This window comes from Myotis yumanensis, unplaced genomic scaffold (genome assembly GCF_028538775.1).
Source record: "Myotis yumanensis isolate MYYU_CA2020_CCGP unplaced genomic scaffold, mMyoYum1.0.hap1 SCAF_11, whole genome shotgun sequence".
NCBI lineage: Eukaryota > Metazoa > Chordata > Mammalia > Chiroptera > Vespertilionidae > Myotis > Myotis yumanensis.
The window spans coordinates 10,625,889-10,644,187 of NW_027223762.1; the positions used below are offsets into that span (position 1 = coordinate 10,625,889).

An 18,299-nucleotide genomic window follows, 5' to 3' on the forward strand; every position below is an offset into this window, starting at 1 on the left:
ATAAATCAACAAACAACAAGCATTGGCCAGGATGTGGCGAAAAGGGAACCTTCATGCACTGTTGGTGGGAATGCAGATTGGTACAGCCACTGTGGAAAGCAGTATGGTGTTACCTCAAAAAATTAAAAATGGAACCGCCTTCTGACCCACTAACTCCGAAGAAATATATCCAAAAATATCCGAAACACTAATCCAAAAGAATATATGCACCCCTATGATCATTGCAGTGTTATTTACAACGGCCAAGATTTAGAAGCAGCCCTCGTGTCCATCAGTGGGTGAGTGGAGAAAATTACACAATGGAATACTACTCAGCTGTAAAAAAAAAAGAAGGGAATCTTACCTTTGGCAACTGCATGGATGGACCTGGAGAGTATTATGGTAAGTGAAATAGTCCAGTCAGAGAAAGACAAGTACCATATGATTTCACTTACATGGGAAATCTAATGAACAAAATAAACTGACCAAGTAGAGACAGAGTTGTGGAGACAGAGGACAGACTGACAGCTGTCAGAGGGGAGGGAGTTGGTGGCTGGGTAAAAAGGGTGAAGGGATTAAACGAAGAAAAAAAGGTTCATGAGCACAGACAACAGTATGGTGATTGCCAGAGGGGAGAGGGGAGCAGAGGAAGGTACAGGAGGGCAAATGGGGGATAAATGGCGATTTAAGGAGACGACTTGTGGTGGTGAACACACAATACAATATGCAGACGGTGTGTTGTAGAGTTGTATATCTGAAACCTATATAATTTTATTAACCAATGTCACCCAATAAATTCAATAAAAAAAGAAATGTAATGGTGATTAACCGCTAATTAAATAAATGAGGTATAAGGACTATGTGGTTAGATAATTAGATCTTAAGCAACAGCAAATTGCTTGAAATTAGGTTAGCAGAGAGTCTATCAGAGACATCAAGAGCTGGAAGTTTTATAAACATGTTTTGACCAAAAGAAACAACTAATTTCTTTCAGAGACTTAGAAGTAGGAAAAGTTGCTCGAGTGCTGATGATAGCTGCATTGGTTTTGTCCGAGATTCATTTGACAAACCCTGTTTACTTAATATTCTCAACTCACCATGAAAATAATGCAACGAACTAATCAAGGAAATATGTCTGACACCTAGTGGAAGCTTTAGGTACTGTAGGTATGTGACTAATTCTCTGAAGAAACATAAGAGTGGGTGGGTGGGCTATATGACTGTTTAGGACTGTATATAAATCACAATTAGTGTCATTCATTCATTCAATGTATTTTAGCGTCTACCATGCACCAGGCACTGTTCTGGGCACTGAGAATTCGGTGAAGAACAAGACAGAGTCCGAGCCTTTGTGAAATGATTTACTTTATCCCAAGGAAAAGACTTTAAAAGTTCAGAATACAGTGTTTATGGCATCCTAACCTCTTAAAGCCATTTCAGACACATTATTCTTAACAATATCCTCAGATAATTAAGATAAGTTTTATTATCACCAGTTTCACAGACAAGCAAACTGATAACTCTTGATATATATATCTGGATTTTTAATCTAGTTTTTCTCCTACCATTTCACACTGTGTCCCTTCTCTTTTTCAACGACCAAAATCATAGTCATTCAATGTTCTCTTCTCGATTGTAAAACTAACCAGCGGGTGCAAACAACGGTTCCATTACTGTATGTTTCCCTAACAACAGTTTTCAGCACGTTAGGAAGCTGAGGTGCATAGGCGCTCTAGGCTCTCTAGTCCCAACCTCAATGCGCTACCTCACTAACGCTGTTTCCTGCTCTGTTATAGATTCACGACACTTGTACGGCAAAGGCTGCTGCGAAGGTTAAGGAAAAGGTGAGCGAAGGGCTCAAAACACTATGGGTGATCCATAAATATCACGAGCTCTTGAATCTCAAATTCATGAGGCTCTGAATAAATCTCTACGCTATGTCCAAAATGAAATGTAAGCAGTTAACACTACAATATACTTTACCCCTGAGGTTCAATTCCTTTGCCAATTTTTCATTTGGGTTTTAATTTTATTTCTGGGTGTGCAATAATGGTAAAACCTATGATTTTTTTTAATGTTACAACCTTTTCTCCATCTCCATTACCACCATGATCATCCAAGCCACTATCATCTCTCACCTGACCAATGGGAAAAAAAACCCCCACAAAACCCTGGCTGGCTCTTCTTCTTCACCCTTGTCCCACTGCCTGTTTCCACACAGTAGGCAATAAGTTTTCTTAAATACAAAATTCAACAGGTCCCTCTCCTACCTAAAACCCTTCAGTTTGGGATACTGTCCAAAACCTCAGGTGGCCTTCACCTAGTCCGCAGCCTTCCTGTGGCCCTGGATCCTAGCTCTCCCTCTGCTGGGAGTGCCCCTCCCACTGCCCTCCACATGCCTAATCCCTATTCATCTTCTCAGCTTCAGCCTAATGTTATTCGTCACAAAAGCCTTTCTTAAACTGTCAATAAGATAAAAAAAAAAAAAAAAAAAGACAGAAGGTAAAGACTTCTTGTTAGAAAATTACACATAAAGGACAAATATGTGATTTATATGATTTCTCAGAGCTTCAAAGTGAGTGTCAATTGCTAAAAGGAAAGCAAAATTAAAACTGCAACAAAATCATCAGGAAAATAACGGAGCTGGGACAAATGGCTACCCGTTTTGAAAAACATAAACCTAGATCCTATCTCATATCTGACAACAATAAAAAAGGGGGGAAAAACAGAAATGAGAAATTTTTTATAGGCAGATATTTTTATTACTTTGAGGTGAGAACATTATTTTAAATATGAAAGGGAAGCCACAAACCATGAAGAAGAAATTTTAACAAATTTGACCTTTAAATTAAAAATTTGAGTAAGAAAAATAAAGTTGAGTCATTTACAAATTCAGATAAATTTTGCAGCATGTATTCTAATAATAATACTGGATGTAAACTGTAATTAAAAAATAAATTTTTTTAAAAATCCAGCTTACAATTTTCAAGAAGCATACTTGAAAACCCAAGGACACAGAAGGGTTGAAAGTACAAGATGGGAAAGTTATACCTGGCACATACCTAGCAAAAGATATTAAAAGACATTACTAGCAGATAAAATAAACTTGAGAACAAATAGAATTATCAGGAATAAAGAGAGTCACCTCATTAAAATAAATTTTCTATTTCCTAGTGAAATGTATAATTTGGAAAAAGTATAATAAGACTATAGAAGATTTGAATAATGTGTTTAACAAACCTGACTTCATAGATATATAATCAGTTATTTACTACAAATTCTGCACCCAACTAGCATAGAATAAATGCTATTTTCAAATTTACTTGGAACATGATAAAAACTAGATTATATGTTAGGTAATAAGTATGCATCAACAAATTTAAAATAACTAAATAATGTAGACCAAAATGAAATTAAGCTAAAAATTAGTAACAAAAAGGGAACTAGAAAACCCCCACATATTTGGAAAATAAGAAAGTATACTTCTCAAAGAAGAAATCATAACATATCTTAGAAAATATTTAGGACTAAACAAAAATTATATAATAAACCTTGGGTCACCAGTCAGGTAGTGCTTAAAGAAATTAATAGCCTTAAATGTGTATATTAGAAAAAAACAAGTTGAAATGAGTAAACTACCATGTCTTTAAAGAAGTTAGAAAAAGAGTAGCAAAAGAAACTCAAAGAAACTATAAAATAAATAATAAAGATAAAATGAAAGTAAATGAAATTTAAAAATATAATACATACAATAAGAAAATCATCAAAACCAAAGGTTGGTCCTCTGAAAGTCCAATAGATTAGATAAACCTATGGCAAGATTTTTCAAAGAATAAAAAAGATAAAGTGAAACCATATATACATGAAAGCAGGAATATAAAAGGACATGAGCACACAATCTGTAAAGAAAATATTACAAACTTTGTACCAATAACTTTGAAAATTTAGAATAAACTGACAAATTCCTACATATATAAAATGTCCCAAAGTGACTCAAAAAGGAATAAAAAATAAAAAGTCTTATAATTATTTTTTTAAATTGGAATTACCCATTAAAAAGCTTCCCACAAAGAAGGCTAAGGGGTAAATAACTCCAACCTTAAGCTCTTCTAAAAGATATAAACAGAGAGAATGCTCCTCAAGTTTTTGAAGAAAGTGAATGTTGTCCTAAAGAAAAAACAAACAACAACAAAAACAAGGGAAATTACAGAACAACTGAACTCATAAACATAGGAAAAAGCTAAACAAAATATTAGCAAATGAAAGCAAGTAGTGTATTAAAAGAAGAGTCAATTTATATTTATTCCAGGGTTGTTTAAAAAACAACAACAATGTAATTCATTACATTAAAAGAATAAAGAAACTCATATGATCATCTCAATTAATGCCAAAAATAATAAAATTTGAAATCTATTCATAACCAAAAAAAAAAAAAAAGCAGTCTTAGAAAACTAGTAATAAAAGGAAACCTCCTTTACCTGATAAACAGTTTATGCAAAGACTACATCACATAATATAAGAAATGAATGCTGAAAGCATTCTCTTTGGGATTAGCAATAACACAAGAATGCCTATTAAACTGCTTCTATTCAATATTGCACTGGAGGTTCTAGCCAGCATTCTAAGACCAAAAGGGGGAGGGGGGATATGATTAATGCTTAAAAGTGTAAGGAGGGGAAAGAGGAAACAAAGCTGTCCCTATCTGCAGGTGATATAATTATTTAGAGAAAATCCAAAAGAGTCTGAATACAAATTACTAGAACTAATGAGCAAGTGAAGCAAGAGGACTACACAGTGAATTAAAATACAAAACCAATCTGCATTTCCATACGCCAGAAACAAACGGTAAGGCACATAGTTTCAAAAAAGATACCATTTGCACAACCATATACATTTGCCAAAACTCAGAGAATGGTACCATTAAAGTGGATGTGTTTTATTGCATGTAAATTATATCTTTAAAAAACTGTAGGAAAAGCATTATGCTAAGTGAAATAAGTCAGTTGGAGAAAGGTAAGTATCACATGATCTCACTCATTTGTGGAATATAATGAACAACATAAACTGATGAACAAAAACAGATCCAGAGACAGAGAAGCATCAATCAGACCATCAAACCTCAGAAGGAAGGCAGGGGAGGGTGGGATAAAGGGGAGAGATCAACCAAAGGACTTGTATGCCTGCATATAAACATAACTGATGGACACAGACACCAGGGGTATGAGGGCAGTGGGGGGGTTGGGGGGGGAGAAGGACACATATGTATTACCTTAATCAATAAAGAAAATTTAAAAAAACTGTAGGACAAAAGGTACCATTTGCAACAACAAGTGTAAAGTATACAACAATTAATCTAACATATATAAGGCCTATCTGGAAAAAATTATAAAGTTTTTATTGAACCCTAGCTGGTTTGGCTCAGTGGATAGAGCATCGGCCCACAGACTGACAGGTCCCAGGTTTGATTCCAGTTAAGGGCATGTACCTCAGTTGCAGATTCAATCCTCAGCCCTCGGAGGGCAATGAATTGGTGTCTCTCTCTCATATCGATGTTTTTCTCTCTTTGTCTCTCCCCTTACCTTCCACTCTCTCTAAAAACTCAATGGAAAAATATCATTGGGTGAGGATTAACAACAACAAAAAAAAATAAAGCTTTATTGAAAGACATAAAGGGATATCTGTAAGAATAAAAGTGCAATATGCTAATTAGGCTGAACGACCTTCCGGACAAAGCCATGGGGGGGGGGGTGTCAAACCCTCTTGCACGAATTTCGTGCATCAGGCCCCTAGTATTTAAATAACTTGAAAGACATAACACATCCATAAAATGAAATATTTAATATTATAAAGAGGTAAATTTCCCCAATTTGATCTTTAGATTTAATGATCAACATCCAACAAAATTTTGTGAGGAACTCAGTAAGTTGATTCTAAACTTTATATGAAAGAGCTAAGGACAGACACAACACTCTTTAAAAAAGATTCCTTACTCCCTTATAGTAATTAAGATAGTGTGATACTGGCATAGGGATAAACAATTTAACCAAAGGAACAAAAGAAAGAGCCCAGACACCAAACTATGTCTATTTGGAAATGTAATTTATGAAAGTGATGGCATTATAAGTAAGTGGGGAAACAAGGGATTATCCAATAAATGGCTCTAGACGAGTTATTATTCAAAAACAGAGAAAGAGAGAAAGAGAATTACATATTCTAATTACACTATACAGACAAATCCACTTCAGATGAAATAAAGACATAAGTGGATAGGGACAGTCTCAAAACTTAAAAAGGGGGGAAAAAGAGAGAAAAAAACAACAACAACAGTCCTAACCGGTTTGGCTCAGTGGATAGAGCGTCGGCCTGTGGACTGAAAGGTCCCAGGTTTGATTCCGGTCAAGGGCATGTACCTTGGTTGTAGGCACATCCCCAGTTAGGGGGTGTGCATGAGGCAGCTGATTGATGTTTCTAACTCTCTATCCTTCTCCCTTCCTCTCTGTAAAAAATCAATAAAATATATTAAAAAAACAAAAACAAAAACAAAACAACACACTACAATGTTGGAATAGACAAGGACTTTCTTAAATATAAAAAATACAATATAAAAAAATACTGACCAAAAAGGGGAAAATTTAACCCCAAAAATGGATTACAAGCAAAAAGTAAAGTTCATTGTGGAACACAGTGGTGGGGTTGGGGGGAAGCATTTTTCCCCCAGCAAGAAGAAAGCAATGGGAAACTGAAGAAAAAACAAGTCAGAAAGTCAATGCAATGATAAAGTCAGTAGGCATGCTTTTGAGCCATCAGTGCTGTGTGAAAGAGAAGTTCCCATTGAACTCTGAAGAGAGAACAAGTGCATGGGGGTCATGAAATTGGAACTACACAAAAGAACATACAGAATCATAGCTCACTGTTTGACTCTGTAGTAAGTGGTATTAACTGTGAATGCTGTGATCTGGTTTTCAACTTTTAGATTTAACCCTTAGTAAATCTCAGAAGGCTGACATAGAAGGGAACTAACATAGAAATAGCATCAGTTTTGACAATAAAAGTAAAGGCATAGATGACAGAAGTTAGGAGGCAAAAGGAGACAGGAGAAATAGAAGCTATGAATTTTTCTCTTTTTACAGAGAAGTCAAAAGAAGTTACAAGAAATAGAGGTTTAAGAATATTATTTAAAATTACAAAGTTGACCAACTTAAAAAAATGGTGATATAATTATGAAAAACTGGAGTGGGTTGATACATACAGTTATAAAGAAGGTTGGTTCCTTATACCACAGAAGGGATTCAGTAATGCCCAAAACTGGTAAGTCAAGAAATGTGCTCTACATGTATTATTTAGAGATATGGAGGTAACCACTAGTAGATCTAAAAGCCAAACAAAAGACAGTGAAGTGGGGGAGGATGTACTACGCTTCATTTTAAGCTCTTCTGTATCACTGAATTTTCAAACCACATGTTTGTATTAGTCTACCATCAGGTAGGTGAAAAAAAATGAATGTCTACTCCAACAGAAAATCTTCTAATACCTGATAAAGACTCATGATCAAAAAGCCCACCAACTTCATCCAACTGAGTAAACTTAGTATCATCATTCAATTCAGAATGAAGAGATCATAATAGAGTCTGAATCTTATTCTTTTTTGTTTCTCCTCCTCCTTATTTGTACTAACATTTTTGGTCCCTTTAGCTTTCTAGCACGAATAATCAATTTTAAAAATTACATACATATATATACTAAAGGCCCGGTGCACAAAAATTTGTGCACTCGGGGGGTGGGGGGGGGGCGGTGTTCCTCAGCCCAGTCTGTGCCCTCTCGCAGTCTGGAACCCCTCGGGGGATGTCCACCTGCTGGCTTAGGCCAGCTCCCCAGGGGAGCGGGCCTAAGCTGGCAGTCAGACATCCCTCTGGCAGCCCGGGAGCCCTCGGGGGATGTCCACTTGCCAGCGGGGAGCAGGCCTAAGCTGCAGTTGGACATCCTTAGCGCTGCTGAGGAGGCGGGAGAGGCTCCCACCACCACCGTTGTGCTGGCAGCCATCAGCCTGGCTTGTGGCTGAGCAGAGCTCCCTCTGTGGAAGCACACTGACCACCAGGGGGAAGCTCCTGCATTGAGCGTCTGCCCCCTGGTGGTCAGTGTGTGTCATAGTGACCAGTGATTCCCAGTCATTCTGCTGTTAGGGTCAATTTGTATATTACCCTTTTATTATATAGGATATATATATGACACTAGTTTTGTTTATAAAATATAGCCTTATGTTTCCTCATTTTCTCTCCACACAGAAAGAGTAAATCAGACTTTCATTTCCATGTGGTCTAAAGTTAAACTAAGTTTTCAAACCTATGGGCATTGCTGCTGTAGAGAAGAAATTATCTCAACCACTGATTTAAGGGAAGTGCACACCAACAACGAAAGACAACCTTGCTAACCCAGCACAGTAACTACCCTTCAATGTGTTAATCTTTGTGTTGGAGGCTGCTATGCGTTCCTTAGACTTCAGGACTCAGGAGCTAGGTTTCCACGTAGACATTTGTGGCGATTTAAAGAGATGAAAGCTTGAAGTCTAAGTTCCCCAAAACCAGAAGGTTAAATGTTTATGTTAGGTGACATTTAGTTTTGATCCAAGAGAACTTAGCGAGGTCTCCAGTTCGGTCTCACCCACGTCCACACCCAGGTCTGTACTTACACGATATTTGCAAGGTCGAGCGGTTTCTCGGGTTGCTCAGGAAAAACAGGATGCGGGGGTTCTCGGGTGGGTACACACCCCAAAGATTTACTAATTGCATGGCTCAGCTTCTTTGCAGGGGATTTCTGTGTCAAAGCAGAAAATAAGGAAATAAGGAATTAAAGAAATAAGGAACTAAATCTTCAAAGAATTTCAAAAGAAATGGAGACAAGAGCTATAGGAAAAAGCTTTTCAAATACAAACCAAGTTTCATAATAACCAACATCAATGGGTTCTGCAGAAAGGAATCTAGTTGTCCCAAGTCACCTGTGCTCCTTCACGTCTGTGCTTCCTTTCTCACCTCTACATGCAGTCATACTACCAACTTACTGTTAACTTTCCTTTTGAACGTCCCTATGTGCCCTTTGCATACAGTCTCTCTTTTTGGTAAGATGTTAATTCCCTCACTGGAGTCAGAAATGTTTGTTGGGCTAAAATGCTGAGAGCTCATGGCTTTTTAATCTTAGCAAATTAGCTGACTAACCACATGCCAAAATGTGCCTATTTAGAGAATATTCCCAAAATAAATGTGAGGCAGAAAATTTGGTGTTAAGGGTCTGGCTATGAGTACAGACACAAATGAGTACCCTCATAGACAGGCAGTGCACATCAGACCTGTGACTACATTACGATATGCTGAGGGATGAAAATACGCTGGCATACTAGTACTAATATATTTCTGTGGAACGTAGAACAATACTCGCCAAAGCCAAAAATGATCAAGTCTAAGATTTAATAGTAAATAGCACCAGGTAAGCAATATGCCACAATTAAGTTTTCATTACTTAAAGGAGGCTTTTTCTACGATCCTGATTTTGTTGTCCACCCAATTCCCTGTAAATAACACTGTTGTCTGAAGTTTTCTCGGTAGGATATTAACTGCAGAGAAGTTTAAACACTTCATTCCACTGCCTCTGCAGTGCATTACCGTATGCACCACCTTGACTGGGAAACAGAACTTGCTTGCAGCTGTGTACCACCATCCGCCACGTCTCCATTTAACTTTCATACGCTGCTTGCGTGTATTTTAACACAAAATAAGCAAAAATCTGTTTGCCTTTAAGCAAAGTCAGGTGAAGTTGGTTAATACCTTGTTCAAAATAAAGATGGGATAATAACAATTTCTTCAGAAATTTCATATATTGACTCCAAATCACCTACCACTATCCCTTTCAACTCACTAAATTCTGGGGCAAGTCTAAATGTACTCTAATTTCCTGAAAACCATACGAAGCTAAACAAAGCAAAAATTCTGAAAACGGCCCCCGTAATGTGACTGATTGCTCCTCCCCTGTCCCATCACCTACACTGCCCCCAGACATGTCAGTCTTCCACTTAAGATCTCTCAAGGATGACAATCACTTATAAAGTAAGGTCTCAATAAATGCCATCAGAGTCCATAGCTTTCATGCCTGGCTCCTGCCTCTCTCCTCAGCCTTCCCCTCACACCAGCATAAATGACAAGCTGCTCAGGTGAACCCAACACACCATGTCCTCCTAGCTCTTGGCAGCTAGGCACCTGTCCTTCGGAGGGCTGCCTTTCCGGCCTGTCTCTCTGTAAATGTTGGTCAGCTCTCCAGGCTGCTTGCAGGTGCCTCTTCCTCTGTGAAGACTTTCCTCACTGCTCCAGACCCAGCGCCCACCTTCCGAGCCACCCGTGTACCACGCACGGATTTCCACTGGTGCACTTCCCATGTCCTAGTGCACTTTTTAACTTACGTGCCTATCTCTGTTAGACTGGTGGGTGCTCTTGAAGGATAGGATCTACATTTTATTCATTTGTGTATTTCTAGAACCTGCTCTATAATAAAATACGTTATTTGAACAAATTATTTGCCTCAATGAATTTTTCCTGAGCAAAACACATATGCTTTATTTTTTGAGTTATGATACAAGTAGGAGTCAATCAGAGGACACCAGAGAATATCTAAATTCGCCTTTACAACTAAACACAACATCTGTAAGCCATGTATTAATTTCATGACTTTGTGCTCTGTCTGGGAACCACCTGGGCCATTATTCATGCAGACTGTGAGATGGATTAGCATATAGACTGCTTTAGCTGCATCCTGAGTAATAACAGCCATGAAATCACAGGTTCCATACATATATTTTACAATAAACATTAAAATAACTACATGACTGTTAAAATAAAAAATGTTTCCTTTTGCCCCACCTCATACTCTCCAGCAGTATGCTTTTGAAAATACTGCTTTAAGTCAAGGTTTAAGATTAGATCCAATTTCAAGTCTCAAAAATATAGATAGAAAGGTAAAAACCAATACAGCAAAGTCAATTCTAAATTATTAGAGTCTATTAAGAAAGGCTTGATATGTAGGTAAGGAAAAAATCAGAAATAAATGTTTATTGGAATTAGGATATTAACTGTGGGCTAGCACCAAAACAAAAAAGGGTGTTACCCTGAAAACATCAAAGATGCGCATTCAATTAGGTTGTCTAAATCTATAGCTATAAAAGCCTAAACGACTGTTACAACTGGTCGCTATGACGCACACTGACTGCCAGGGGAAGACGCTCAACACAGGAGCTGCCCCCTGGTGATCAGTGCACTCCCACGGCCAACCTCCTGCGGCCGGCAAACCTCCGTGGTCCCTCCCCCCAGCGGTCCCAATAGGCCCCGACTGCCGGCCACAGTGAAGGACTGCACCCATGCACGAATTCGTGCACCGGACCTCTAGTAGGTAAATAAATTATTTCCTTACAAAGATCTCAAAGACTGGATTCTGATATAGACCTGAAGTGAATTTCATGGTGGAGTCTGGTTAAGAGGCTTAAGAGTAACAAAGCCTGCAGCCAGGTTCGAAAACTGCTGCGATGGCAAGACGGGGGCATCACCTCATCTGCTCCTTGGTCCCTAGGACCACACCCACACTTGGTAGCCAGTCACTGAATATTTATGGCTCTGAAGAAGGGAGGGAGGGAGGAGGAAAACAGCCAGGCCGAGAGACTGGTGTCTCCCACACCTCATTACGCTACTCGGCCTCCTCCTCACTCAGACTCTAAAACTGATATATGAAGAAGCCTTACCCTAGGAAATTAAATCTCCTCCAAACACTTTTAGGCAATCATTTTCAACTTTTGTGCATTTTCAATACCCTAATCTACTTCACCTAGTTTCAAAAACAATTCCTTACCATCTCTTAAATTTTTAAACTATCTATTTTTACAATTAAAAATATATCAGAGTATATAAAACATACATGTACAGTTTAAAGAGTCATAAAACATATATTCATCTACCCACTACTCTTCCTGAGAAATAGAACATTATAGTCAGTTTGAAGCCTCGCTCTGGGTCCTTACCTAACGGCCCACGCCCACCGCCGGCTCCTCTCCTGATAACCAGTGTCCTGGATTTTGTGCTAATCGTTTCCTTCATTTTATTCTTTTAGCAATTATGCGTAAATAATATGGTTCATTTACTACATGTTTGAAACCTATATAGGCTTACATTTTTTTCCCCTGCAACTTGCTTCTTTCACTCAGAATGATGCTACAATTCATCCATACTGACATATGTAACTGTAATTCATTTATTTTCACTGTTTGATTGTACTTCATTACTTAATTACACCCTAATTTATATATTCATTCCACTGCCAATGGACATTTGGGTAGTTTCCATGTTTCCCCTCATTTATAATGCTGCTATGAACCTTCTTGTCCATGACTCCTGGTGGCCATATGTAAGAATTTCCTAACAGTGGAATTACTGGGTCATGAGTTATGCACATGCGGTTCCACTGGGCACTGCCAACTTGTGTTCACGAAGCGGCCGCAGTGCCTCCCACTCCCCTCAGCTGCGGAGAGCTGTCCCGCCTCTCCACGTTCTGGCCAGTCCTTGTTATTAGTATTGTCAGACACTTTAACATTTGCCAATCTGGTGGGTGATAAATAGTATGTGGTTTTGCTTTGTAATTCCTTGATGACTAAAAGACTGAGAAACTTTTCCTGTGTTTATGGGCCATTTGTGTTTCTTCGTCTGTGAAATTCCTGTTCCTGTCTGTGGCACCGTGTCTCGCTGGGCTGCCGTTTTCTTAGAGATCTAACGGCTCTTTTATGTCTTTTGTATGTTAACTCAAAGGAAGTTATGACTTGCAAACAACTACTTTAAGGCTTGTTTTTCACTTTATTTGTCCCTCATTAAGTCATCTTTAAATATAACATCAGTCCAATTTATTGATCTTTTTCTTTATATAGGGCAGTGATGGCGAACCTTTTGAGCTCGGCGTGTCAGCATTTTGAAAAACCCTAACTTAACTCTGGTGCCATGTCACATATAGAAATTTTTTGATATTTGCAACCAGGGTAAAACAAAGACTTATATCTTTGATATTTATTTTATATATTTAAATGCCATTTAACAAAGAAAAATCAACCAAAAAAATGAGTTCGCGTGTCACCTCTGACACGCGTGTCATAGGTTCGCCATCACTGATATAGGGTGTCCCCCAAAAATGTATACACACTTTAACAGTTAATAACTCAGTTAATTTTCACTCGTTTTCAGGTATAACTGATTTGAAATAATGGGGGAAGCCAGACTAAGCTTTGAACAAAGTATCCTAAAGTGCCACTAGACTTTTTTTTATGGAGATACATAAAAGATAATGTTTATGGTACAAAACCAGCAACAATCAACAAATTGAGGGCACACAGATACCAAACAAAATGATTCTTGATGTTGGCGATTCCATTACTTCACATGATCAGCAGTGTCTGGACCAGAACAGTCATCAGTTTGAAAACAGGCATTGACAAAAAAGGTATTCATTTCTGTAGATTCTTTTACATTTTGAAAATGAACTGTATGTTACTAATGACTTTATAATCAAAGTGTGTATGCATTTTGGGGGGACACCCTGGGTTTTGTACTTTTGTATTTTAAGAAATATTTCCCCTTCTAAGATTAGAAAGATGGTGTTCCACATTGTCTTCTAAAGTTTTATAGTTTTTACATTTCATATTTAAGTTTCAATCTACTTAGAAATGCTTTATTTTATAGATAGGAGGAAAGAATCCAACTTTATTCCATATGGATAATCAATTGCCTCAAGATCATTAAATAACTATGCCATTATTTTCCAACTACATACTCTATTTCTATCCCTGTGCCAGTGTCAGATAATTTAGTTTTATTTTTTTAATTTTAATTTCCTTTTTGGGCAACTATAGTCTTTAAGTTGACTCTTCCCTCTGAAATGGAAGTGATGTTTATTAAGAAATTACTGTCAGGCCCTGGCCGATGTTGTTCAGCGGTTAGAGCATCAGCTGGCACACTGAAGTATTGTGGGCTCGATTCTCGGTCAAGGGCACATGTCTGGGTGGCCGGTTCAATCCCTCGCCTCATCAGGATGCATTTGGGAGGCAACCAGTTGATGTCTCTCTCACATCGATGTTTCTCTGTCTCTCTTCCCCTCCCTCCCTCATCCCTCTCTACAAAAAAAAAAAAAAAAAAAAAAGGAAAAGGGAAAAAATATCCTTGGGTGGGGATTAACCAAAAAAAAAGAAAGAAAGAAAAGAAAGAAAGAAATTAGTGTCAGGCACCCGGTAGGTGCTTCGCACACATACATAGGCTTATAATAGTCTTATAAATTAGATGTTAACGGTCTCAATTTTACGAGTGTGAAAACTAACGCTCATATAAATAGGCCCATTTCACTCTTCTTGTGGTACAACAGGCCCTCAACAGGTAAAACTACTCAGAGTAAGAACTCAGAGGCCACACAGAAGTTGGGAGACAGCCTGAGACAGTGAGACAGTCTTGCAGGGAGTCAGAAATAGACGAGGGACACCGAGGACCACAGTGGGAGTCATACGGGGAAACTGGGCTGAACTGGGTGTGGGGACAGAGTTTCCAACTGAGGGGCAGACTTCGAGGTGGAGCGCGGGAGGTGACTCAGGCTGTAACCGCTGCCCTGTGTTCCTGTGCCAGGGCTGAAACTGTGTTCCTCACATTGCCGTGGACCAGACACTAAGACACTCCGAAAAAGAAAGTCTTTTTGAGCTCAGATGACTGTATTTTCAATCAGCCTCGAGCCAATTCCTTGCAAAGCACAGTCTTCAGCCCAGGGAACATGCTGACAGGCCCTGACACTTGGGAGCACAACAGCCAAATGGAAAAAGCTCAGGATGGTGCCTCGGAGGCCATTCCTGTCATGTTCACTTCAAACCACTCTCTCTGAGGACATCACCCTGAGCATCAAGCCACCATCTGAGGGGATCCAGGTAGAAACATAAGCCTATGAAGTCCTCAGACAAGTCGGGAACCTCCTCGAGCTATTTTAATATGAACACTGACCACAATATTAATCAGCATCTGTACCCTCATCCTGTAACTTAAAATCCTATAGCTCTAAGCATGCCTCAACTATGTTCATGTCATAGTTGGTTAGTACTTTAGTTGCATCTTATTTTAAGCTCACCAAAATTAGTGATTATTATTTTATACATGATGCTTATTTAAATTTATTCACATTTACCAATTCCACTGTGTGCCATTTCTTCTTGTATCCCACTTCTTCCTCATTGCTTCAATTAATTCTCCCCAAAGTATATCCTTTATTAGTTCCTTCAGCAATGGTCTATTGGTAGCAAACCCAATGACACTTTTTCTGAAACTATATCTTTATTTTTCCTTTGCTCTTGAACAGATTAGCTAGGTACAGAATTCTAGGTTGATCTTTTCATTTTATTCTTCAAACCCTTTAATCATCTTTCACATTTTCCATTTTCCCTATATCTGTGTTCAATATTCTCTACCCCAGTTAATTTCTTCAGATCTACTTTCCATTCCTTAATTTTTGCTGTAGCTGTCTCTAATTTGCTATTTAACCCCTTGACTGAGCTTAACCTTAGTATTTTTATTTCTCAAAGTTCAATTTGGTCCTTTCTTCATATTGGCTTGTTCCTTTTTTTTAAATGTCACTCTTCTTAACTTAATTCTATTCCATATTGCACTGGAGTTCTAGCCAGCATTAACAAGACAAAAAGGGGGAAACGTATGATTAATATTTAAAAGTACAAGGAGTGGGAGGGAGGAAACAAAGAAAGCTATAACTATTTGCAGGCGACATAATTATTATAGAAAATCCAAAAGAATCTGAGTACAAATTACCAGAATTAATGAGCAAGTTAAAGAAGATGACTATATAGTGGATTAAAATGCAGAAGTAATTTGCATTCCCATACACCAGCAACAAACTGTTAAGATCCGTATTTCAAAAAAGATAGCATTTGCATGACTATATACATTTGCCTAAACTCACTGAATTACATAAAGTGGGTGCATTTTATTGCATGTAAGTTATATCTCAAAGAAACAATAGGAGAAAGGCACCATTTGCAATAGCAACAACCATGTAAAGTACATAAGAATTAATCTAAACTATACGAGACCTTTCTGTAAAAATTATAAAGCTGCACTGAAAGCCTGGAGGCAGTAGCTGAATCGTAGAGGCTCCACAGAAGTTGGGAAGGGAAAACAACAGCTTCAAAGGCATAGAAGTAAGAAGATGGGGTGAAACAAGCAATGGCAAATAGTTCAATATTGTCATCGTGCTGCCTGTGAGTGAAAGACAGAAATGAAAATCCCGGACCAAAGGTGTAACTGCAAAAGCTTTCGAAACATTACCCCACAGGAGTGAACGTCAGCATGTTATAGATCATCTCTGGTTTAGAAGCTGCTTCTAGCATACACTGAGCAGATAGTTCTCGGCTCACATGAAGTCACAGTCTGCACAGCAGGAGAGAATGAGGGACACGTGGGACCAATATGTCAGGAGTTGGCAAACTGAGGGTCTAATCAGCTACAACAAAAGGTGCAGAGCCCACGGGCGCCATGGAAGTATATTCACGGGCAGCCAGAGGCCCAGAAGAGGCTGGAGGTGAGGGACAGCAGGAGGGTTCGAAAGTCAAGACCTGCCATGAGCTGCTTTGCACAGCAGCTCTCTGCGCGGCCTGGAACATAACAGGCACTAGACATGTTTACTGAGGGAATACCAGGACAGAAAGCTCTTTGCCTGGTGGAGACTGACCACTGTCCGACTACCCCTGGGTACACAGTAACTCCAATGCCTGTTACAAATACTGCCACAGGTCAAGACAGGAACAGAGCCAGCAGTCGGTATCACACATGACACAGACACACCAGCCAGGAACCAAAGACCACCACCATGATTATCTAGCACTGCTCTGAAAAGGGGTTTCCCAAACTTGTGTGAAGATAAAAAAAAATTCCTGCAGGGCTTGTTTAAAAAACAAAACCAAACAAAGCAGATTCTTTTGCCTCAACCCAGACCTACTAAGTTACAATTCCCAGGAGAAGAGCTTGGTACTTTACATATTTAAGAAGCAGCCAGATGACTCTTTTCAGGCAATTTCTGGAAGCACTTCTCTAAAAGTTCTTGCCAACACAAAGAGGTTAAAAAAAAAGGTATAAAGACTGGAAAATGACTAAGTTGTTTCCTATAGACAATGCAGTTATCTATCTGGAAGTTCCAAAAAAACCGATTGAAAACTTATTAGAACAATGTATTGCAGAAAAGCCAGTGAAATTTCCAGATAGAAATGTCCGTAAGTCCACTGAACATAGGCGTCTCAACCTAGAAAGGAAGCCTGGGCTGGAATTTAAAATGGCAGAAATTTATTGGTGTCCAGGGGGTCATCGCCAACCTGGAACTGCGTGAAAGCGTTCCGAGAGGGGGCACTACGCGACAAGAAGAGAGCCCGGGAGAGAATGCGGGGAGCGTAACATCTGCTTTATCGCAGGTAATCAAAAGGTTTAATGAATAAACAACACAGGAACGTTTCATAATTGGACACTTTGTAGTCACTAAGTGGAGATAAAACTTAATGAGCATACAATACACATATATTACATTTATTTAGAGAAACAGTTCTACCCTAAACCTGTACCTATAGGTCTCACAGAGTTCTAGATAAACAGGTAATCATCGCTGATGTATCTGAGTTAATGTAGAAACAGACAAGCAGCCCTAGCCGGGTTGGCTCAGTGGATAGAGCGTCAGCCTGCAGACTGAAGGATCCCGGGTTCGATTCTGGTCAAGGGCACATGCCCGGGTTTCGGGCTTGATCCCCAGTAGGGGGCATGCAGGAGGCAGCTGATCAATGATTCTCTCTCATCATTGATGTTTCTATCTCTCTCTCTCTCCCTCTCCCTTCTTCTCTGAAATCAATTAAAAAAAATTTTTTTAATAAGAAAATATATTTTTTAAAAAACACGAAAAAAAAGAAACGGACAAGCAGCTCACGTGCCGCCTCACAGAGAACCCTGGTCCTCCCACACATGGAAGAGGATACACACGCCCCATCCCGTTCAGCTCTGGAGGCCACCTGTAAGCACCAGGAAGATCTAAAGCTGGAGAAAGGGCTGTGGCTAAGTGACAAATGCTAGAGGAAATTGCTCATTTGAAGAACTGCTTGGTTTGGGTGAAGTCATATATTTCTCTGCAATGGAAAACTTCCTTGTCATCTCTCTGCTCTAAGAATAACCAGAGCACAGTTGGAAAAGATGCCTTATTGTTTCATAAACCACACACCACTACTGTCTTTG

The 18,299-nt window shown here is 38.9% G+C and overlaps 1 protein-coding gene across 16 annotated transcripts in view; it reads right to left on the reverse strand.

Moving 5' to 3' along the window:
- DTNB (dystrobrevin beta) overlaps nucleotides 1-18,299 on the reverse strand; it is a 157,042-nt gene that overhangs the window by 82,098 nt on the left and 56,645 nt on the right. For all 16 annotated transcript variants that reach the window (XM_070428832.1, XM_070428830.1, XM_070428827.1 and 13 more), the window contains one exon: nucleotides 8,666-8,790. In XM_070428832.1, the coding sequence (XP_070284933.1) occupies nucleotides 8,666-8,790 (125 nt within the window). The remainder of the gene's footprint in view (nucleotides 1-8,665; nucleotides 8,791-18,299) is intronic.